The sequence below is a fragment of the Strongyloides ratti genome, assembly GCF_001040885.1.
Source record: "Strongyloides ratti genome assembly S_ratti_ED321, chromosome : 2".
Classification (NCBI taxonomy): Eukaryota; Metazoa; Nematoda; class Chromadorea; order Rhabditida; family Strongyloididae; genus Strongyloides; species Strongyloides ratti.
The window spans coordinates 6,937,545-6,961,053 of NC_037308.1; the positions used below are offsets into that span (position 1 = coordinate 6,937,545).

A 23,509-nucleotide genomic window follows, 5' to 3' on the forward strand; every position below is an offset into this window, starting at 1 on the left:
CTTTTTTTATGACATAGCTTCTTTGTATTACAATTTATAATACTATTATATTATTTAAATTTAATAGTTTACTTAAAGAAAGGCAATTAATTTTTGTCATTTTTTTTTTTTTTGTAATCTACATATATTTTTTTCTTTCTAATTTTATCTACTTTATACAGAGATATAAATAATGCATAGGCAGCCATCAATACTTGATAGTATGAGACTCAGAAGCTCAGAAAAAAATAAAGTAAGGTCTTTTAAGCTATAATATAATTAGTTATATTTTAAGAAAGTTCCGCTTCGTTTGTGTAGTGAATGGCGCTTTGACTCATCAACATTAATTTATGGTACTTTAACAGTTGCTGTGAGTAAAAATATTCTCACACGATCAAGAAGTAATTTTAAAGAAAGATTTATAGTTATTAATAATAATAATCAATTATTAATATATACAAATATGGAAGAAGGTTATGTTGTAAATATTAAATATATAAAACAAATAAAAGAAAAATTTCACAAAGATTTAGATTTATCTCAAAGAGTTTCTAAATGGTATACTGAATTCATAATTATTTCTAGTAATCCAATATCTCCTGAATATGTTTCAATAAAAATTAATGAAAGTGAAAATATTGATGAATGGAGGAAAATTCTTAAAAAAACATCTAACAATGATGTTTATTTAAATGTTAATATTGCCAATATGTCTTTGCCACCAATGTGTACAAATAAAACAAAATGTACGTTTACTGATTAAATTTTTAAATATGATTTTAGCATCAAAAAAATCATTATCCCGTTTACATCTCTATCAAACATACGCTTTTGATAGAAAAAATTCTACCAGTTCATTAAGGAATAGTGTTACAGAAATTTTTAGAAAATCATTAATATTTCAGAAGAAGTCTTGTTCATCTAGTGATAATTTATTTACTTCATCATTCTACAATATGTCAGCAACAAAATCATTAAATTTTTCAGATGATGTTTTTGAAGAAACATATAATCGACCATTAATTGAAACTGGAGAAAAAGAATCTGAAAAATTTGCAATATCATATGATAAAGTATCTAAAGATTCTGGAGTTTCAATTAATAATTCTACAGAAAATCTTACAGGTGAAAATCAATCTAAAAATGAGATGTATGATGGAATATTTCATTATGAATTACTATCTCCAAATGTAGCAAAAAAATTAGCATCACTAAAATCAAATAATCTTCCTCTTTTTACAGTTGAAATGGGATTATCAATGTTAAATATTAAAACAAACAAAAATTAATATTTTCCAATCAATTAATATTAAATTTAACACTAAAATAAAATCTTTAAATTCTTTATTTTCATAACAATGTTACATTAAAAACTAAAGTTAATTTATTAAAATTGTTAGTGATATTCCCTTAAATTTTATTATAATTAAATATGATGGGAATTTAAAAATTTACTTCTTTTTTTTATCTTCTCTCCTTGATTTGCTTCTATCTCTTGTTTTCCTTTTTCTTTTTTTTGAATCTTCTTTTTTTTCTTTAGATAATATCATTTTGTCAAAACCACTTACAACTGGTTTAGAAAACTGTGTAAATGCTGGAAAGGTGTTAATTAATGAAAAAGAATTTGAAAAACCATTCCTAAAAGAATTAAATATTACAAAAAAAAAATTAAATAAATTTAAATATTATATAAAAACATGTTACTTACATCATTCTACCATGTCTCATCATATTAAAATTAAGTGGATCAACTCCTGGTGGGGCTAATGAAGACGACATTGAAGAAATATGTGGATTACCAAATCTTGGCGTCTCCATCATATTTGAAGTTGGAAAACCTAAAGGAGGTGGAACACTGGTATCAACAAGCAATAAATTTTTATTTTTTAAAGAATCATTATTAGTGTTATTAGGACATTCTGGGTTGGTAACAAGATTATTTAAAATAGGTAATTTTTTTTCATCTTCAGCCAACTCATTAGGACTTCCAGAACTCTTTATTTTATCCAACACTTTTTCTGCTGTAATTTTAGAATTCATAGCTAAAGCTACAGGATTTGACAAATCAATCCTCACAACTTTCGGTGGTGACATAGTATTTCTGATAATCAATGATTCATCCTCTGAATTTTCTTTTTCTTTTTTTATTTCATCTTTTTTAATACTACAATTACTACTACTGTCAACGGGTAAAGTGGTGTTACTAATACTACTATTTATGTCCCTACTAACTTTAGCTAAAGTCAAGGAATAATTTTTAACAGCTTCTCTAACTTTTTTATTTGGTACAAAACTACTAGAATTTAATTTCTTTTGATTACAACTAACACCTGGGCATTTGCCCTCTTTATCTTCAATAATAATTTTAGTTAAACAATCAGCGCAAAATGTATTTCCACAACAATATGTTAAAACTGCATCAACAAATAAAGAATTACATAATGGACAAACCAACTCCGAAGGTAAATCATTTTTAGGTTTCTTTTCTTCTTCCTCCTCTTTTATTTTTCCTTGAGATTCTACAGAACTCCCAATTAAATTATTTTTTTCATTACGAGCCTTCCAATGCATAATTGGGATAACATATTTTCCTGAAGGATGTAACATTGCCATTGGATCATCTTTTGTTGTTTCCATTAAATCCTCTGTCGGTATACCTGTAGTTCTTTTTGTGTTTAACATAGGACATAATTTATACCAATGGCCTGGTTGAAAACAACGATTACATATATAAGATGGTGGTGGAACACCACTCTGATTCACTCCTTTTTTAGCATAATTAGATGGTTGATACTCCTGACCAGAAGCTTTTTTTAAGTGAGCAATTTTTTCATCCTCTGTCATTTTTGAATAATCTACATTGCTAAATAGCGACTCATTTTCTAAACTTTCACCATTTTTAATTTCATCCCCGTATACATTACTATCCCTATAATAAAAAAAATTATATAATAATTGATTTATTAAGCATGTAAACTAACAGTAATTTTGGCAACTTTGTACCACCATTCCTTGGTATCCTTTTTATTGCTACAGAATTATTTCTTTTAACAACTTCATCATCTGTATATTCCTGATTAGTATGAGCATCAAAAATTTTTAAATCAAATAAATCTGAACGGATATTTTCTGCTTCAAATATAGCTGTCTTTAAATTATTAACTTTAATACTCAATCCCGGTATTTGTAATATTTTATAATCAATAGAAGACCAAAACTTATAGTGAATAGACGACATTCATACAAAATAACTAAAAAAAAAATTAATGACTTTATTATTATAAAAATTAAAGAAAGAATTAAACAATGCGATGTAAAGAATAGTGTGGAAGTAAAAAAGTCTCTTAAGTGGAAAGATTTTAAAACACACATGATTTGGAGAAATATATCTTGATCACTAATTATTTATAATATTAGGGTTGTTTAATGGTAATATTAAAAGTTAAACTTTTTTTTTAATTTGTGTTTATTTTCCTAAATAATTTTCTGTTTAATATATAAATAATTTTACAGTATATTTAATTTTAAGTATAGTTAATCTATAAATGGAATATCCATCTTATAATTCCAAAATACCCCATGGATCAACATCAAAATTAATTGTTTCATATAAAACAGAAAATGTCCCTTTTAAAACTAAAATGATAAATATTGAAGGAGAAATGATTGAAATCCCTATGTGTATGTTAGAAAATGCAAGTATTCCATTCAAATTTATTAATATATTATTATTAAAAAATTTTTATAGGGCAATTTATTTAGATCAATATTTATAAAAAGGGTATTTTATTCTTTACCTCTTCATTCACAACAATATTTATGCAAATTTTTGCCACAAAGCAATGTTAAATCGTTGGATGAACATTTAACAAATGCATTTACCCCATATCCAGTGTTTAATTTTCCCAATAACTTTGAAAAATTAAGATATAAATTAAATAATAACCATTTTGAACCTAGTTATTTAGAAAATCTTATAGCATTTCGTGAAATCAAACGTGTTTTGTTTGAACATTTTTATAGGCAATATAATTTAAAATTAATGAAGAAATTATTTATTTCAAGACATGAAATTTTAGAAAGAGCAACATTACAAGGAAATAATGTTGATTTAAATAATTTTCCTTCTTCATCATATAAAATAAGGCAAAAAAAAAGAAATGGATTAGAAAGCAATATATCTCGTCGCGCAAATTTTCGTATAAAAAGAATGTTAGATGATGTTAAACGTTTAGCAAATGATTCCAATCCATACTCTTCAGATGAGGAAGAAATAGTCGTAAAAAAATCAAAATATACCAATATTAGAAGTAGTATTTACAATTCAAAAATTAATGATATTGATTTGTATGAACCCACCGAAACTAAAACTATAAAAGAAATGTTAAAAGAACATAAAAAATTAAAAGAATGCCATCCTGACTCACCATCATTAGATACTGAAGGTATAACACTTTTTGATGTTTATAGTAGAGCTGGATTAAGTATTCAGTTGGAAAAAAATTTTGGTGCACAACAAAAGGAAAGAATAGAAAAAAAATCAAAATTTCCTTTTGTTGGAGGAAGAGGAAATAAAAAGTAATACACATTTTTACATTATAACAATATAAACTTTTTTTTTTAATTTGTTTTTATTTCTGTTAGTATAATTTTTTAGTTTAAAAAAAAATATAAACTTTGTAGAAACTTAAATTTTATTCAGTACCTTTTTAGAATGATATTTATAAATATGCCTTTGTCTTTTTATTGATATTAAACAAGGTGTCCTTGACAATATATTTTATTATAATGAAAATAGTTTAATGATGAAGAACCCAACATCTTCATTTATTTCTATTATAATTATAAAGAATAAAATCAATAAAGAATATTTTAATAATGATTTTTCAAATAATTCTTATTTTTTATATTTTTCAAAATATTAATTGTGAAAATGTTTATTGTACTTATTATCGTGAGACAGATGAAATAACTTGTGGTCAAGTTACATGTTCAACACATATTCCACCTTCAAAACCAGATGAAGAAACTGGATTAGATCCAAAATTACCAAGAGGGTGGTATAGGATTGGAGTTATGCAAATAAGGCATGATACAGGGTGGTTTAATTTATATAGAAGAAAAGCTACTGGCAACGGATATTGGGATTTTTATACAAACATACCTGAAAGAAATTGTGTTGGGTAAGATAAAATAATATATTTTTAAAAAATAAAAATAATAATTTTATATTTTAAGTGGATTCGGGTTACATGCTGGTGAAAATATAGATGGATCTGTGTCCGTTAAAGATAAAAAATGTTTTGACAGACTTGTAAATCAAATAGAACGTAAATCAACATCAGAAAAGATGGATGTATTACAATGTAGAAAGTGTATTTATAATAGTTGTTGGTTGGGAACAAGAACTCTCCATGATCAAAGAGTGTATTTAACAAATTTAAGATCATACTAAATTTTGTACATATAATTTATTAGTACAATTCAACAATAAAATATTTCAAATAAATTATTGTGATTAATAATAAAAATTTTTTAAAGGAAACATCTATAACGATGAAAATATATATTCAAATAATATAATTATCGTAAATTTTAGTAGTATTATTAAACTTCTCTCCATCTTATGGTATGAAAAATCATTCAAAAAAAAAACTTTAAATTAGAAAAAAATCATAGACTATTTGAAGTTTGCCGCAAAAAGTTATAAAAAAATTATAAAGCACTTAAAATGATACGTGTTGATATATATTGTTAAATTCCTAGCCAACTAATTGTTATGACATTATAATAAAAAAAAATAAGTTGTAAAAATAACTTAATTATCGAAAAAAATTCCATTGGAATTATAATTATTAAACTTTCCAGTTAATTAATATGTAGTATAATATTTTAATTACACTGCAAGCTCATTTTGGCAATTGGAGCATGAGATGAATAAAATTTCTATTGAATACAACAACGCTTTTTAGGTTTTTTTTTCATTCCAGCAGCCCTACGTCTTTTTGCGACTTCCAATACAAGAGTATGAAAGGCTTTTTCAACATTGGAGCCAGCTTTAGCTGATGTCTGAATACATGGAATACCATAAGCCTGACTAGCACTTTGAATTTCTCTTACACTAACAGTTTTTGTTGGGAGATCAACTTTATTACACACCATAACCATTGGCACCTAGAAGTGATTTATTATTATGATATGTTTAAAGACATAATTTAAACTAACGTCATCACTATCTTTACATCTCATTATTTGATCACGAAATGCAGCAATACTTTCAAATGAATTAGTATCATTTACAGCAAAAACAAGTAAAAATCCATCACCACCTCTCATATACTGATCTCTCATAGCACTATATTCTTCCTGTCCTGCAGTATCAAGAATATCTAGTAGACAAGTATTTCCTTCAATTACAACTTGCTTTCTATAACTATCTTCAATTGTTGGATCATATTCTTCAACAAAATGATTTTGAATTAGCCTTAATGTTAATGCAGATTTTCCAACGCCACCATCTCCAACTACAACAAGTTTATATTCTTCAATAACCATTCTGTAAAAGTATTTAATAATTCTACTGTTTTATATTTTAAAAAAAAATGTATTAAGATAAATCAATTAATAAAAATAGGTGAATGAAAAATAATGTTACAATAATTTTTTAAAAAAAAAAAAGTGACAACTATTTATTCTCCATAACAACATAATTTATGAAAACAATATACCAAAAACAAAAATAATATTTTTTATGATATTAATATATTTTACAAACAAAATATCTCTAAACAATAATATTAGACTAAAAGATTTAAATGATTTTTTTCTAAATATTAGAAGAAAAAAATTACACATAGACATTTTTAATATATACATAACATAATAAAAGTTAAATTCTAATAACCTTACAGCGTATAATAATTTCATATTGTAACAAATATTAAAAAAAAAAAAAAACTGAAATAAATATATAAAGAAATTGCCTGGAAAAAAGTAATTATTTTACTATTGGTTAATGAACCAAATATAGTTACACATGAACACAGATCAATTTTTATTGAAAAAATGGTAAGTAATAGGTAGTTTATTGGATGATGATGACATTAACGGTTAAATTATAAAAAGGTATATCAAAGATAAAACTTTAAAAGTGCAATCGAAAATTGTTATATAATTTATATGGTTATATTATCAAAGATTTTGTAATTATACAATTGTAAAATCTATTAGAATTATTTCAATAGATGTTTTTAATTTAGTCTATTATCTAACACGTATTAGAATGATGTTGTTGTCACAGCTTTCATAAAGTTATATACATATAAGCCATATTTTAAACATTTTATACTTTCTTTTTTTCAATTATTGCACATTTTTGGTAGTTAATAAATGTTGACTTATAAAAATATTTCATAAAATTGCTCTAATAATTTTATCAATTTAATTATATATATATATATATTTGGTAAAGATAATTTTTGCACTTCAATATGAAGTTTTAGAGAAAAAGAAATGAAAATTAAAGTTAATATTTTCCATATTAAATAATCACTTAAAAGTAATATATACTTGTCACGTTAATTATTTCTATATTATATACCAACTACCATATATTCACTCTTTTTGTATGATTTTTACTTCATATTAATACTCTTGAAAAAGTAATGTATTTAGAAAAAGAAGGAGGAAGCCTAACAAAATTTATATAGTATGATTGTAAAACGTATTTCTTAAAAAATTTATATTACCTATAACCTGTTTTTTTTTTAAGTAACATTAAAAATAAAAATTTTAAAAGACAATTTAATTAACAAAAATATTGTATAAATAAAAAATTAATTACAAAAAAATAATTATAGATAAATAATTAAAAAATAAATTAATATTTATATATAATATATTTATATCTCAAAAGGACATTTATTACTTAAATTATCATAATAAATATAATTTAAAAAAAAATGTATAAGTTTGAATGAGAAGATTAGATGAAAAATAGAAAAATGACAAGCGACACATAATACATTTTTATTTAGTTATGCGTTAAAGATTATCGCTTAGTGATTAAGATAGACAAATACTATACAGCAATCATAAAACAGGAGAATAAAACCTCTGTCTTCATAAAAATATATTATATTAAGATACTTTTATTTTAAAACATATATTTTAAAAATATTTTATATGTATCTTTAATTTTTCTAAGTACTATATAACCACTATGATGAATGATGGTAAAATTAATACATATAATATCATTAAAAAGATACTTTATTTTTTTTTAATTAAAAACACTAAAATTTTTAAAACATATATATTATAGAAATTTTTTATGACAAATAACAAAAAGAAATTTTTAATAAATATAATTTATTTTTATTTGTATTATTATATTTAATAGTTGTAGTAGACAATTTAAACATCTATGCCATATACATTTAATAAAGGATAATATATAAGCAAAAATTAGTAGTATTTAATATAAAATAATATTTAATGACATTTTATATATCATGTAAAATATACTTTTAAATTATAATATATTATATTAATAATAAGTATCTAAAAAAGATAAGTACAAATATTCTCTGAGACAAATAAGATGCATATTTCCAAAATCACTCTAAAATAATCTTTACAAGACGATTGTGGGAGATTTTTATATGTTGAATTAAATATTATGTAAAAAAAATTTAAAATATTTGTAAGAAACTTTTTTTAATAAAAATTACTACACTTTTAGTTATCTATTTTAAAAATAATTATTTATATTAATATATAATTATTTTAAAATGGAATGAAAAATGATGAGTATCAGATTAATTTTAAAATATATTACATTACATTTAATTAAAATTTAAATCAATGACAAAAAATTAGTGAAAATCATTAAAAGATAAAAGTATTATACTTAATTGTAATATTTTATCAGCTGTAAAATTTTATTGTCATTATTTTTTTGCGTCATTAAAAATGTGAAAAACATTCTTAAAAGAATTTGAAATTCTAATTAAAAATAATCTAGAAAAAGCTCTTAATATTTTTTTTTTACATTCTAAAAAAAAATAAATACTTAAAACGCTTATGATTTAATAGAATTTTAATCCAAAAAATATCAAATAATATAATTTAATTGATGTTAAATAAATAAAATAATGTATAAATGAAAAATGCGCAAAATTTTTAATGATAATATATAGACATTAAAAATATTAATTATGTATAATTCATTTCAAGTAATATTACAAAATATTCATAGATTTAAGAATGATTTCAAATACAATTTTCCATTTAAATATATCTCACTAAATTAATATTATAATAATGGGAATATATTATAACAAATCAAAAAATATATTTAGTTAAAAATAAATAAATTTATTTCTTTGTCGTAAGGTGATTCAAATGTTATATGAAAGCAATTACCTTGTCTGACATATAATTTAATTACAATATATTATAATCCGATCATATACAATATTAATTGTGTGTTAAATATCTAGGAGACGAACTAAATTTAGCATATCCTTTAATAACTTTTTGAATTGCATCAAGGAAATCTTTCTCTGTAGCCATTTTTCTTCTTGATCTGATAGCAAACATACCTGCCTCGGTACAAACAGATCTTAACTCAGCTCCTGTAGCATTAGGACATAATCTAGCAAGAAGATCATATCTTATGTCTCTTGCAACGCTCATCTTTGTTGCATGAATTTTAAATATTTCAGTGCGACCTTCAAGATCAGGTAAACCAAATTCAACTTTACGATCAAGACGTCCAGGTCTAACAAGAGCAGGATCAAGAGTATCTGGCCTATTTGTTGCCATAAGTACTTTAATGTTACCACGAGGATCAAAACCATCTAATTGATTAATAAGTTCAAGCATAGTTCTCTGCACTTCATTGTCACCACCTTGTCCATCATCAAAACGTGCCCCTCCAACAGCATCTATTTCATCGAAAAAGATTATACAAGCTTTTTTAGTACGAGCCATCTCAAAAAGTTCTCGAACCATACGTGCCCCTTCACCAACATATTTTTGTACAAGTTCAGAACCAATAACTCTAATAAAACAAGCATCAGTACGGTTAGCAACAGCTCTAGCACATAATGTTTTACCTGTACCTGGTGGTCCATATAACAAAACACCTTTTGGAGGTTCTATACCAAGGTTAACATATCTTTCTGGATGTAATAATGGTGTCTCAACAACTTCTCTTAATTTTTCAATTTGTGGTTTACATCCACCAATATCAGCATATGTAATGTCAGGTTTTTCTTCAACTTGCATCATTGTAACACTAGGATCAATTTTAGCAGGAAGTGGTAAATGAATCTGATATTTATTTCTATCAACACCAACTCTCATACCTTCTTCAATATCAGTTGGAGGAACTTGATCAGCCAAATCAACAACAAACTTTGCAAATTGTTTAACATTAATTACATATCGTGAATCTTGACCTTCTTGTGTGATAATTTTAGTACATCTGGCAACTTGAAGAGGTTGCTCCTGTTGCATAGCTTGTTTATCAGCTGCAAAGTCCCATAATGCTGGTGGAGCTAACCCTGTGTCAGATTCTTTAATTCCGCAAAGTTCATTTACATTTTTAACACTTTCTTCAATATCTTTTTCCAATTTTTTCAATTCTGCTGTGTAAGGACCACATCCATAACGTGTTAACACCTGGATATCAGTTTCATCCAATGCTAAAAATGATATTTAATAGATAGAAAAAAAAAACAACTAGTAATACCTTTAAAATCTTTCTCTTCAGTAGGTTCATTGTCCTTTTGCCTGCGCATATCTGTTCCAAGATGATCGACCATATTTGTAAATTGTAATAAAGAAGTTGCTGAAAGATAGAAAAACAATAGTAAAAGAAAGAGTTTAAGATGTAATTATTATTTATGCAAAAAAAGGTTATTGTTATTTAAAATTTCCGTCATCGAAAACACCCTACCATCGCCATCAGAAAGTCGTGACAAGATATCTAAGTAATAAGTTTACAATTTTTATTATTTTATTTGCCTCGTCATCACTTGTGTTCTTACAATAAATCTTTAACAAATAAATTTTTTTTTATATTTTTTAACTCTAAATATTTTTTTAGGAATTTGAAGAGTATGGCTGCTGTTCCAATAGAATTAACCGATGATGGAAATAGAAGATTTAATTTGATTACGAGAAATTTACAAGTAAGAAAATTTTAAAATAAATAAAATAATAAATTTTATAGGAAATTCTTGGTAGCGATAAAATTAAAACTCAAATAGCAAATGGAAAGAATATGCATTTGTATTGGGGTACAGCAACGACTGGAAGACCTCATGTTGGTTATATGGTACCTATTCGAAAAGTGGCTGATTTTCTTCAAGCTGGCGTTAAAGTGACAATTCTTTTTGCCGATCTTCATGCGTTTCTTGATAATTTAAAATCTACTTTTGAAGTTTTGGAATATAGAACAAAATATTATGAAATTATTATAAGATCTTTGATGAAAGCTTTGGATGTTCCTGTTGAAAATCTTACTTTTGTACGTGGATCATCTTATCAATTGACGGAAGCTTATACAACTGATGTTTTAAAATTATGTGGGCAAGTTTCGCAAAGAGATGCTTTAAGAGCTGGTGCTGAAGTTGTAAAACAAGTTGATAGTCCTTTATTAAGTGGTTTATTATATCCATTACTTCAAGCTTTAGATGAACCATACCTTAAAGTTGATGGTCAATTTGGTGGTGTTGATCAAAGAAAAATTTTTATTCTTGCTGAGGAACAATTACCTAAATTGAAACTTGGAAAAAGATGGCATCTGATGAATCCAATGGTACCTGGATTACACGGATCAAAAATGAGTGCTAGTGTTGCTGATTCAAAAATTGATCTTTTTGACAGTCCTAGTGATGTTACAAAAAAAATTGATTCAGCAATATGTCCTAAAAATAGTGATGAAAATGGTATTCTAGCTTTATACAAACATGTTGTTTTACCTATTATACTACCAACAGATCTTGTTCTCGATGAAATTATTATTGATAGTTATGAAACACTAGAAAATGCTTTCAATAATGATTCTATTTCAGAAACAACATTAAAAACTTATTTTAAAGTATTTATTAACGAACTTTTGGGAAATATTCAAACCTATGCTAAGATGGATGGTGGTGAAGATTTTGAAGAACTTATGAAAAAAGCTTATCCAGAATCTATTGATACTACAGTAAATAAAATTGTTTTTGAAGAAACAAAGGATAGTGTTATTTCTAAAGAAAATTTATTTTCTGTGGCGAAATTATTTAATGACACTGTTATTTTTGAATCACCAATTTCTACAGAGAAACGTGTGTGTTTCCGTGTCTCTCCTAAAGGTCGTGTTCATTTGGGACATATATTAGGTTTATATAGACTTAAAAAATTAATCTCTATGGGTTTTGATTGTTCTATTTTAATATCTGACTTGGATGCTTTTCTAGATAATGAGAAATGTCAATGGAAAGCATTAGAAGGACGAACAAACTATTATATTGAAATGTTTACACAATTTATATCAGTTATTGGTGGATTAGAGAAAGTAAAAATTTTAAAAAGTAATGAAAAACAATTTAAACACGAATATACATTGGATATGTATAAAATGGCATCTAAAATTACAAGAGATGATTCATCTATTGTTCCTGGAAATACACTAGCTACTCATCTTATACCATTATATTATGCTTTGGATATTCATTATAATAAATTTGATATTTCAATTGTGTCATCAGAGGATAGATTATTGGCAGAGACATCAACCAAGTTATTGTCATCTTTGGGATATAAAACATGTTCTCATATATTGATGGAACCACTACCTGGAATGAATGGTACAAAAATGAGTTCTTCAGCTATTGAATTTGCACTGGATCCATTAGATACAGCTAAACAAATTAAAACTAAAATAGGAAAAAGTTTTTGTGAACCTGGTAATATTAATAAATGTAATGTTGCATTACAACTTTGTAAACATATTTTTTTTGGAGATGGTTCTGATGATGAACACAAATTTAATATAGAAAGATCTGATGAAAATGGAGGAAACATTACATTAACAAGTTATGATGATTTGGTTGACACTTTTGCCAAAGAATTATTACATCCTGCCGACTTGAAAGCTACAATTACCAAAATAATTAATGATATATTCGATCCTATTAGAAAAGCTGTCAGTCAAAAACAAACTAAAATGATTAAGGAAGCATTTCCTCCAGTGACAGGCGGAAAGAAAAAGTAATTATTTTATGTATCTGTTTTTATTGTTATTCACTGTTGGTAATTGAAATAAAATTTGATAAAATTAGAAATAGATATTGCTTTTAAAACAGTTTCATATTTATTTTTCATTGATAAATTAATTTTTTGTATATTTTATTGAGGTAATTGCTTACAATTATTATTAATATTTTATTAATCTTTTAATCTCATATTTTTAATATTCAAAACATTTTTTTAAAAAAAATAAAAAGTACTGTTTTTTTTCAATATAATATTTACATTGTGAAAATTTATACTCTTTTTGTTTATCACCATCATTAATATATAAATATAATTTATTAATAAAGTAAAAATATATTTTATAAATTTCAATCTGAGCAAATAACAACTTTTGGAAAACAATTTCAATATTTAACAAACACTTTAAGTTTAAAATTCAAATTTCTTTTACTCAATAATATTTCAACTATAATAATTAAATTTTAGATTGGATAAATTAGAAAAAAAAATTTGTTAAAGTACATATTAGATGAATTACAGAATAACCATCATTTTACTTATTTTTTTTAATAGTTTTATTTAAATGAAGCAAGGCATGACGACAGAAAATATGAGTTTTCTGTTCACGTAAATGAAAACACTTTAAATGATAAATATGTTATTATTTCAACTTTGTCTTTATAATTTTTTCTTATATTATCACTAACAGATATCATAAAAACAATTTTTTTTTTTGAATTTGAAAACAATAGTACACTTATTAAATAGCCCTTGAAAAATATTAAAGTTTGAATTTAATCATGGATACAAAACAGTTAAAATTAAAAACGTTATAGACAATGAAAGTTAGAGGTGAAAGTGGGAAATATTTTTTTGACAAAAATTGCTTGTTAAAAAAAGCTGATGAGTTTTACAATAAAATAACTTATATTGCATTAATTTGTTGTAAGAATTTTATTGACTTTATTCTCAACTTTATATAACTTTTTCAACTCAAGATATGATAAGAAATGTTATCATTAATGTTTTTAAAGAATATAGTTGTAACTTTATCAGATGATTACTAAAAAAAATATGAGACTTGATGCGCTAAAATAGTTTCCACTTTTAAGTTATAGTTCACGTTGAAAATATTTCTAAAATTTTAAGAAATCATAACTATAGTCACGATATTCGATGTAACATATAATTAGCATTAAAAGTAAAAAAAATATTTTAACTATATTACTGCTTAGATTCTATTTTAAATTTACGACTTTTTTTGCTATCTTGAATACTGGTTTTTATTGAATATTTGGAAGTTAAGAATAGTAGTGTTTTCTAAAACATTTGTTTATTTTTTTTTATTTACGGTAAATACATGCAATAATCTACAATCAATTGTATCATTTTTTTATTACCTTTTTTTAAAAAAGTTTTTAAAAACCAAAAAAAATTTTATTGGCTTAAATTTAGCCCATACAATATAAGAGTTTATAAGACTACAATTTAAGTATTCTTTCTTCTTGTTTCTCCATTTCTTCTCTTATTTCTCTTGGAAGATCAGAGCCAACTTGTGTTTCAAGGAAGTTTCTAACCTCTTTAGCATCCTCAGTCCAGTATTCTTTTGGTAAAGACATTAATTGCTCCCAATCAATGTCATCAAGACCTTCCAAGTTAATGCTACCTTTTTTCGGAAGAATTCCAATAGCTGTTTCTTCACCTATATCTTCAACACCATCAAGTCTTTTAACGATCCAATCAATAACTCTAATGTTTTCACCATACCCTGGCCAAAGGAATTTTCCTTCAGTAGATTTTCTAAACCAATTGACATGATAAACTTTTGGAACTTTATGGTTTCCTTTATTAAGATCCATCCAATGTTGAAGATATTGACCAAAGTTGTATCCCATAAATGGTCTTTGTGCCATTGGATCATGCATAATCTTCTTTCCTTTGTATTCAGCTGCTGCTGTAGCTTCTGATTTAAGACAAGCTCCAGTAAAAATACCATGGTTCCATGAAAATGTTTCGAAAACAAGTGGTACACCTTCAGGACGACGTCCTCCAAAAATAATAGCATCAATTGGTACACCTTTAGCTGATTCCCATTCAGGATGAATTATTGGACATTGAGAAGCTGGTGCACAGAAACGAGAATTTGGATGAGCAGCTACTCCTGGATCTCCTATTTTCCATTTTTCACCAAGCCAATTTGTCATACCAATATTTTTATTTTTAATTTCATCTTCAAGTCCTTCCCAAAAGTATTCACCATCATCTGTCTCAGCAACATTTGTAAATATAGAATTCTTTTGGAATGTGGCTACAGCCATTGGATTTGTCTTACTACTAGTTCCTGGAGCAACACCGAAAAATCCAGCTTCTGGATTAATACCATATAAACGTCCATCTTCTCCAAATTTCATCCATGCAATATCATCACCAACACAACGAATCTTCCAACCAGGAAGTGTTGGTTCAAGCATAGCAAGATTTGTCTTACCACATGCTGATGGAAAAGCGGCAGCAATAAAGTGTTCTTTACCATTAGGTCTTGTAACTCCCATAATAAGCATATGTTCAGCAAGCCAACCTTCATCACGAGCAATATTTGAAGCAATACGGAGGGCAAAACATTTTTTACCAAGAAGTGAGTTACCACCATAACCTGAACCAAATGACCAAATTTCTCTTTCTTTTGGACAATGAGCAATAAGAACTTTTTCAGGATTACATGGCCAATGATTAATAACTTTTTGTTTAACTGGACGAGGTAAACCAACAGAATGAATACAACGTACAAAATCATCATCTCCAAGAATATCAAATACTTCTGGTGTAACTCTAGTCATAATTCTCATAGATAATACAACATAATTAGAATCAGTTAATTGTACACCAATTTTAGATAATGGTGAACCAAGTGGTCCCATAGAAAATGGTATAACATACATAATTCTACCAGCCATACAACCTGGGAAACGAGAATCTAATTCAGCACCAAAATCAAGTGGAGACATCCAATGTCCCATAATTGGTTCAACACCTTCAGGTGTATGACATACAGTTTGATATTTATCTGGAGTTACCATCCAAGTTTTTGACTCAACTCTAGCAACATCTTTTGGATCAGTACGACAAATGTAATTATTTTCATAAGCAGATAATGGTGTAAGCATACCATTTTCAATTAATTTACTAATAAATTCATCAGCTTCATGTTGTGTACCATCACAAATATAAATACCACGTGGACGGCATAACTCAACTTTTTCAGCAACAAAACGTTGAACTTTTGGTGGAAGAAGATGGAAATCTCCCTTAATTATTGGAATATGACCAATACGTTTGATGACAACTTCATTGATAACATAAAAAGCATCATCAGATATTTGGCGAAGTGATGCAGAACCACCTTGAACATTCTTAAATGGTGTCAACAAATTTGGATCACTTGGAACTTCAGGCATTGTTAGTATTTTAGTAGTTATACAGTATAACTATTACTTTTACTAAAAAAAAGAGTAAATTATTAAAAGTTTTTAAATATCGCAATGATATGACATTAAAATTTGATGAATTTAAATAAAAGTTCAAAAAATTAGCGAACAAATATAATGATTTTTTTTTACCAAAAAAAGAAATAGGATTACAACATCTACATAGTCGAATTCCTATAAAATTGAAAACTACAATAATAGTCCCTTCCTGTTAATAGTGAAATTGGAGATGACCATTAAATCAAAACTATATATTTATATACAAATAAATGACCTAGAAAAAAAGACAAGTTAAGGCATTTATTTTTTTTTTTATGATAGCTTATATTTAAACAAACTATTAAGATTCCATTTTTCATAGAAAAAAAAACTACTATAGTATGTAAATTATCAAAAGAACTATCTATTAATTGGAAGTTTATTTTAACAGAAATAAATAAAATATCTAATCAATTAAATAATATTTCTAATCATACGAAATAAGTTATGATATTTACAAAATCATTAATACAAGAAAATAATAATTATTTATTAATTTTTAAAATATTAATCAATTTCATTAAAAATATTTATTTAATGAATAACAAACTTTTTAGAAGAAACAGTTAAAACAAATATAATAAGATCTACAGTTAGTCAAAATCAATGGAGAAAATAGATAAAGTTTATGTAGACATAAATTAAATTAATCATAAAAACAATCAGTTGTACAAAATCAAATAAAAGTTTTGTAGTAAAGTATTAGCTGTTGACTAAAAAGTAAAATGATTCATGCCATTATATGAAGATAGTATAAAAATAGTATAATATAAATAAAACCAATGTTAAAAGGGCGTTGTTTTACTATTTTATTTATAAATGGTAACAAATATTATTTTATTATTTATAAGATTATCTTTAATATATTTTAAGAAATATAATCTTTAATCTGTTAAAGTTCTTTGATAAAACATTTTGAATGTATAAGAAGAACAAAAGCAAAAATTTGTAAATTACGAAAAATTGCCTTTTGTTAAAAAAATAAGAAAAGAATGAAACTAAAAATAGTATATTTGAAGGAATAATTCAATGTGAAGATACTTTATATATACTTTCGTTCAGAAATTCCAGCCTATCATAAGTAAAGATATATATATATTGTGTAAAGATATACGCTACATAATACAATTCTTACAATGGTAGTTATCATTCATTGTTTATCAAATTATAAACATATTCAATGTAAAATTAAAATGTTCAATGAAGGCATAAAACGATAGATAACACGATAATAATACCTAATATAATCATTTCATGGAAATAATCTTTTTGTACTACCTATCATTTTAAATAAACTATCAATTTTAATTATCTAATTTTCAAATGTGCATAAGGAAATTCTCCGTTTTAATATTCTAGAATATAATAATATGACACGTGAGAATATATATATTAATTGAAAGATACCTTCAAATTAATTTTTATCTTTATAACTATTGTATCAATATTATATCTATTTTTATTTAGTGATATGACTGGAAAAATACTTTTTTTTTTCTAATTGAAAACACAATATTTAAAATAGACTTACATAAGATAATAAATCACCAAGCAAAGTATATTTTAAATTTTCACTTTTTTTTATATTATAAAATAGAAATACACTTTTTAAGAAAAAAAACAAGTAGTAAAATATATCACAAAACTGTTTACAATCAAACATTTTTGCTATCATTAAACTTTTTTTTTTTTAATTTTGATGCTATAAATATATAGAAGAAAAAAATAGTGAAGATTGATATTTACAATGTAAGATTTAACAAAAAGAACAATATTGTTTACAACTAAAATTTTTGATTTTATAACATTATAAAAAATGTTTAAGTATCTACAGATAATAAGATGATACAAAGTTAATATAAAAAAAACTACAATTATTATATTATTAATTAAACAATAATTATGTATTTACTTTTTTTTTAAGAATAATAATGTATTAAAAAAAAGAAACTATGAGGATGTACAACTTATTATAATATTAAACAAAGTTTTTGCTTTTTTTTATTAAAATCTAAAGAAAAAAGCATTACTTAAAAGTACTTATTAAAAGATTATTAAAAATAAATATATTCTATTAAAATTTAAATGTCTTTTTTTATAAGAATATTTTAATACGTGCAAAAAAATAAATTTTTTAATTTGTAGTTATAATTAGAAAAAAAAAAATAACAATCTTACTAGGCAGAAGTATTACTTATCACTAAAGAAAAGTAATCGTTCAAAGTATTTATAATATATTTATTTTGTTCTATTTAAAATGATATATATAAGTTTTATGCCAACATAGGTGGAGACAATAATGAAAGTTAAATTTAACTGAAAATATATAATTTAAAGATTAAAATTTGTATTTTCTTTTGTGAGTAAATAAGAACAATTTTATATTAATATAAAATGAATCAAACTATAAACTATATTAATTGAATTTGATATAAAGATTTTTATTTCAAATATATTATTATATGTATAAAATTTTTAAAGAATCGATCATTGTTATGTTTTATTTTCATTTAAAAAATCTCTTCTCAAGATCTATATTAATATGTTTATTTAGACACTTTTTTTTTGTAATATTAAATTTATGTGAACATTTAAAAATATATCAATGTTAATGTCGTAGAGATTAATATTATATTTTTGATGTTATAATAAAAATTGACAAATAAAAATGAATACATTTATAATTAATGATGACCTTTCTAAATATTATTCTATATAATATATTTAATCTTATTTAAATAATAATATAATTAAGTTGTAAATAACTTTTTTTATTTATATCAAAGTATCAAAATATATAAAATAACTTTTTTGTACTTTCTACATGAATAACATTCAAATATAATACAATGATTTTCAATGAATTGTTTGATTTAATATTTGTTTACTTTAAAATTGAAATATTTTTTTAAATGTATATATAATGGCAGATTATAATTATTTTTAAATAAATTTTTTAGAATAAAAAAATTTTTTTTTTATATAAAAAAAAAAGATTGTCCTTTTAAAATATGAAAACATGTTTTAACTATTAAATATACACATTGTATATTTTTATAAAATTAAAATAGAAAAGAAAGAATGAAAGAACAGTTACTTTTTTTTTAAAAAAATATTTTTTATCAAGAAGATCATTTTAAGAGAAGATGTTATTTTCCTTTACTTTAAACAATTTTAATAAGTATGTTGTAAAGGTATTTAAACCAAAGAATATGGTGTATAAAAAGTTGTTTTGCTATATATCATCAACAATTAACTTTAGGAAAAAAAAAAACTATTTTTCGAATGTCACGTTCAAATGTAAAAGAGTTTATTGAAAATATACATTAAATTAAGCAATGATTATAATATTAATGTATACATGGTATTACACAAATATTTTTCATAACTTCCCTCGACCTTTATATTTTTAGTTTATTATTATTGTATATCTGATAACTAATCTTATCATTTATAAAATATTATCAATCTAATTGAAAAATTTAAAGAAAAGTAAAAAAATGTTTATATTAAAATAATTTTGATTTATTATTTATTGGTAATAGATATAACATTTGCAAAATATTGTAGATAAACTTGAAATTTTTATATACTTTGATTTTTTGTCATTACATTATTTTAATTAATTTGTAAGAAACAAATAAATATGTAATTTATATAATGTTTATAAATATTACATTTAAAAAAAAAGAAGCAGTTTCATTTTTAAAATAAAATCATTTTATTATAAGTGAATGATTTTTAAACCAATAAACTTTTCTTAATACAAAAAAAAATTAAAGTAATGATTAGTGAATTGACTATCTTATTAAGAAAAGCATTAAAAGTTTATCTAACTTTAATATTTTTGAAAAACTTTGTAAAAATATATATATATCTGTCACAAAAACTTATTGTGTATTTTAAGTTAAATTTTTTATTAGAACTATAGACAATTTTATAATTCAGAAAATAGTAAAGGGATCAAAAATTAACTATCATAAAAATGTAAACAATAATTGTTGTTAATATTTTAATAATATTTTTTTATTAGTAAAATTTTTTTTCAATTACATTATTTTGAAAGATAAGACATTTTAAAATGTTATTAAAACATAGTTATTACATTTTTTTCTAATCAAAATTTTAAAAAAATATAATAATATTTTTGTGAAAAAAAAAGTTCATAGTATCGGAGTTTACTTAATTTCAACTTTATAAACATTTATCTAACTTTGATTAATAGAAAAATAAAAGTTAATTATAATATAAAGATATATTTTTAAAGATTAATGTGTTAATACATTGTAAGGTAAATTAAAAAAATCGTAGATAACTTTTTATAATATATATATTGTTTAAATGTAGAAAAAATGCGTTAAAGTTATTATATTATGTTATAAAAATTTTTGTCCTACAACAGGGAAAATAAACTTTTTGAAAAAATTATTTTTATCTATTATATACTACGGTATTGTAAACATTCATTTTATTTAATAATTTAACTGATAAAATTAAAAAGCAACTTTTTTAAACAGCAGATAAAACCATTATAACTTCTCCCTGTATAGCTGCAGCCTGAAAGGGAGCCTGTGGATTCGTCTCTTCTGGTGGTATTTCAGCAAATTGTAGTACAAGCCTATCTTCCTTAGGAGTAGCTTCAGATCGAACAATTTCCATTGGTAATTCAGCATTTGGTTCTATAAATCCATAAACTGGTCGTACTTTATAATGTTGATTGTTTGATGTTTTTATTTTAAAAGCTAAACGTGATACACCATTATTTCTAATTTTATGAGTTGCCCTACCACCAGACGCCGCAATCTGAAATAAAAAATTTTTAACTATAAAAAATTTAAAATGAAAAAATTCTTACTGATAATATGGAAGGACTTATTGTAATAATCATTGTAAATTAAAGATAATTTCAATTAATTATGATCACATTTATATAAATACATTTTTAGCAAAAAAAAAAAGAAAATTTAAATTTTCTTCTATTCAAATATAATGTATTCACTTATTTTTTTTCTTTTTTATCTTAACATATGATTTACCAAATATTTTGTTTAAATTATAAAATAATGACATATAACAACTAAATTTAATTATACTTTAGTTCATAATTATTCATGTAGACATTTAAATTATTAAAAAGTCCAAATATTTTATTATCATAAATTACTTTTAATTTTTGTTTCTTAAAATTGTAATATCAAATTTAAAAACAATTTTCAATGTACTTATAAATTTCTTTTTTTCATTAAAAAAAAATACTGAAGTACTTTTTTTTTTTAACAAAAATATTTAACTTTTAAAAACATAAACAAAAGAATGTAAAAATTTTTAACATTTATTTAAAAAAGTAGAAACGTTGTTCAAAATGTACAACAGATCTTCCAATGAAGACCACTTAGTTGCAAAGAATTTTACTCATTCCGAAAATATAATTAGAAAGTGTCTTATTTTTTTATTTTTACATACATTCTATACTCTTTTTCAAATTATTTAATTTTATTGGATAGTATGGCTTTGGTAAATACAATGTTAACAAAAAATTTATCAGGTTTTTTGAAAACAATTAAAGGAATAAGAAATGCTTCACATTTTACATATGTATCTTCAACAGTAGACCCTTCTTTAGGTACAATTTTTAATATATAAATATAACTATAAGTTTATAACTTAAGGTAAAACAACAAAGATGAATCTTTTTCAATCTATTAATAATGCTATGGATATAACTTTGGCTAAAGATGATTCAGCAATTATTTTTGGAGAAGATGTCGGTTTTGGTGGAGTTTTCCGTTGTACAGTTGGATTACGTGACAAATATGGTAGTGATCGTGTATTTAATACACCATTATGTGAACAGGGAATTGCTGGATTTGGTATTGGTGCTGCTGTAGCTGGTGCTACTGCTATAGCTGAAATACAATTTGGTGATTATATATTTCCAGCATTTGATCAAATTGTTAATGAAGCTGCAAAATATCGTTATAGATCAGGAAATTTATTTAATTGTGGTAGTTTAACTTTTCGTGCTACATGGGGAGCTGTAGGCCATGGTGCATTATATCATTCGCAATCACCTGAAGCCTATTTTTCACATACACCAGGATTAAAAGTTATTATACCACGAGGTCCTATTCAAGCTAAAGGATTATTGCGCGCATGTGTTGAAGATCCAAATCCTTGTATTTTCTTTGAGCCAAAAATTCTTTACAGAAGTGCTGTTGATGAGGTACCAGTAGAAGATTATATTTTACCATTAGGAAAGGCAGAAATTGTAAAAGAAGGGAAAGATGTCACAATGGTTGCATGGGGTACACAATTACATGTGATAAGAGAAGTTGCTGATATGGTAGAGAAAGACCTTAATGTGTCATGTGAAGTAATAGATCTTCAATCTATTCTCCCTTGGGATGTTGAGACAGTTGCTAATTCTGTATCTAAGACTGGGCGTCTTCTTATCTCACATGAAGCACCGATAACATCTGGATTTGGAAGTGAAATAGCAGCAACAATTCAAAAAGAATGTTTTCTTAATTTGGAAGCTCCTATTACTCGTGTTTGTGGATGGGATACACCATTCCCTCATGTCTATGAGGCATTTTATCTTCCATCTAAGTGGAGATGTTATGATGCTATTAAGAAAATGATAAACTATTAACGAAATTAAAATGGCTTATCAAGTAACAATTTTAATTATTCCATTTGCCATGTATTAAATAACTTTGCTAATTTTGTTTTTCAGGATATAAATATATTCT

At 24.3% G+C, this 23,509-nt stretch overlaps 10 protein-coding genes across 10 annotated transcripts; 5 read left to right on the top strand and 5 right to left on the bottom strand.

Moving 5' to 3' along the window:
• Positions 1 to 172: 172 nt before the first annotated feature.
• SRAE_2000220500 (Pleckstrin homology domain-containing protein) lies at positions 173 to 1,268 on the top strand (the record flags this gene model as incomplete). Its single annotated transcript, XM_024653247.1, has 3 exons — positions 173 to 232; positions 275 to 725; positions 763 to 1,268. The coding sequence occupies 3 exons, from the start codon at positions 173 to 175 to the stop codon at positions 1,266 to 1,268; spliced, it is 1,017 nt and encodes a 338-aa protein (XP_024506743.1).
• Positions 1,269 to 1,375: 107 nt separating this feature from the next.
• SRAE_2000220600 (E3 ubiquitin-protein ligase RBBP6) lies at positions 1,376 to 3,217 on the bottom strand (the record flags this gene model as incomplete). The annotated part of the gene is made up of 4 exons (XM_024653248.1): positions 1,376 to 1,388; positions 1,435 to 1,617; positions 1,688 to 2,908; positions 2,961 to 3,217. The coding sequence occupies 4 exons, from the start codon at positions 3,215 to 3,217 to the stop codon at positions 1,376 to 1,378; spliced, it is 1,674 nt and encodes a 557-aa protein (XP_024506744.1).
• A 307-nt stretch (positions 3,218 to 3,524) lies between these two features.
• SRAE_2000220700 (Hypothetical protein) lies at positions 3,525 to 4,729 on the top strand (the record flags this gene model as incomplete). Its single annotated transcript, XM_024653249.1, has 3 exons — positions 3,525 to 3,674; positions 3,728 to 4,557; positions 4,693 to 4,729. 3 exons carry the CDS (start codon positions 3,525 to 3,527, stop codon positions 4,727 to 4,729), a joined length of 1,017 nt encoding a protein of 338 aa, XP_024506745.1.
• Positions 4,730 to 4,857: 128 nt separating this feature from the next.
• SRAE_2000220800 (Hypothetical protein) lies at positions 4,858 to 5,434 on the top strand (the record flags this gene model as incomplete). The annotated part of the gene is made up of 2 exons (XM_024653250.1): positions 4,858 to 5,162; positions 5,218 to 5,434. 2 exons carry the CDS (start codon positions 4,858 to 4,860, stop codon positions 5,432 to 5,434), a joined length of 522 nt encoding a protein of 173 aa, XP_024506746.1.
• A 491-nt stretch (positions 5,435 to 5,925) lies between these two features.
• SRAE_2000220900 (Ras-like protein 1) lies at positions 5,926 to 6,534 on the bottom strand (the record flags this gene model as incomplete). Its single annotated transcript, XM_024653253.1, has 2 exons — positions 5,926 to 6,153; positions 6,205 to 6,534. 2 exons carry the CDS (start codon positions 6,532 to 6,534, stop codon positions 5,926 to 5,928), a joined length of 558 nt encoding a protein of 185 aa, XP_024506747.1.
• A 2,925-nt stretch (positions 6,535 to 9,459) lies between these two features.
• Positions 9,460 to 10,811, bottom strand: SRAE_2000221000 (26S protease regulatory subunit 7; the record flags this gene model as incomplete). Its single annotated transcript, XM_024653254.1, has 2 exons — positions 9,460 to 10,691; positions 10,739 to 10,811. 2 exons carry the CDS (start codon positions 10,809 to 10,811, stop codon positions 9,460 to 9,462), a joined length of 1,305 nt encoding a protein of 434 aa, XP_024506748.1.
• Positions 10,812 to 11,108: 297 nt separating this feature from the next.
• On the top strand, positions 11,109 to 13,252 carry SRAE_2000221100 (Tyrosine--tRNA ligase, cytoplasmic; the record flags this gene model as incomplete). The annotated part of the gene is made up of 2 exons (XM_024653255.1): positions 11,109 to 11,180; positions 11,222 to 13,252. 2 exons carry the CDS (start codon positions 11,109 to 11,111, stop codon positions 13,250 to 13,252), a joined length of 2,103 nt encoding a protein of 700 aa, XP_024506749.1.
• A 1,462-nt stretch (positions 13,253 to 14,714) lies between these two features.
• Positions 14,715 to 16,688, bottom strand: SRAE_2000221200 (Phosphoenolpyruvate carboxykinase, cytosolic [GTP]; the record flags this gene model as incomplete). Its single annotated transcript, XM_024653256.1, has 1 exon — positions 14,715 to 16,688. One exon carries the CDS (start codon positions 16,686 to 16,688, stop codon positions 14,715 to 14,717), a length of 1,974 nt encoding a protein of 657 aa, XP_024506750.1.
• Positions 16,689 to 21,266: 4,578 nt separating this feature from the next.
• Positions 21,267 to 21,645, bottom strand: SRAE_2000221300 (MSP domain and PapD-like domain-containing protein; the record flags this gene model as incomplete). The annotated part of the gene is made up of 2 exons (XM_024653257.1): positions 21,267 to 21,560; positions 21,613 to 21,645. 2 exons carry the CDS (start codon positions 21,643 to 21,645, stop codon positions 21,267 to 21,269), a joined length of 327 nt encoding a protein of 108 aa, XP_024506751.1.
• Positions 21,646 to 22,262: 617 nt separating this feature from the next.
• On the top strand, positions 22,263 to 23,409 carry SRAE_2000221400 (2-oxoisovalerate dehydrogenase subunit beta, mitochondrial; the record flags this gene model as incomplete). The annotated part of the gene is made up of 2 exons (XM_024653258.1): positions 22,263 to 22,380; positions 22,427 to 23,409. 2 exons carry the CDS (start codon positions 22,263 to 22,265, stop codon positions 23,407 to 23,409), a joined length of 1,101 nt encoding a protein of 366 aa, XP_024506752.1.
• Positions 23,410 to 23,509: the final 100 nt, after the last annotated feature.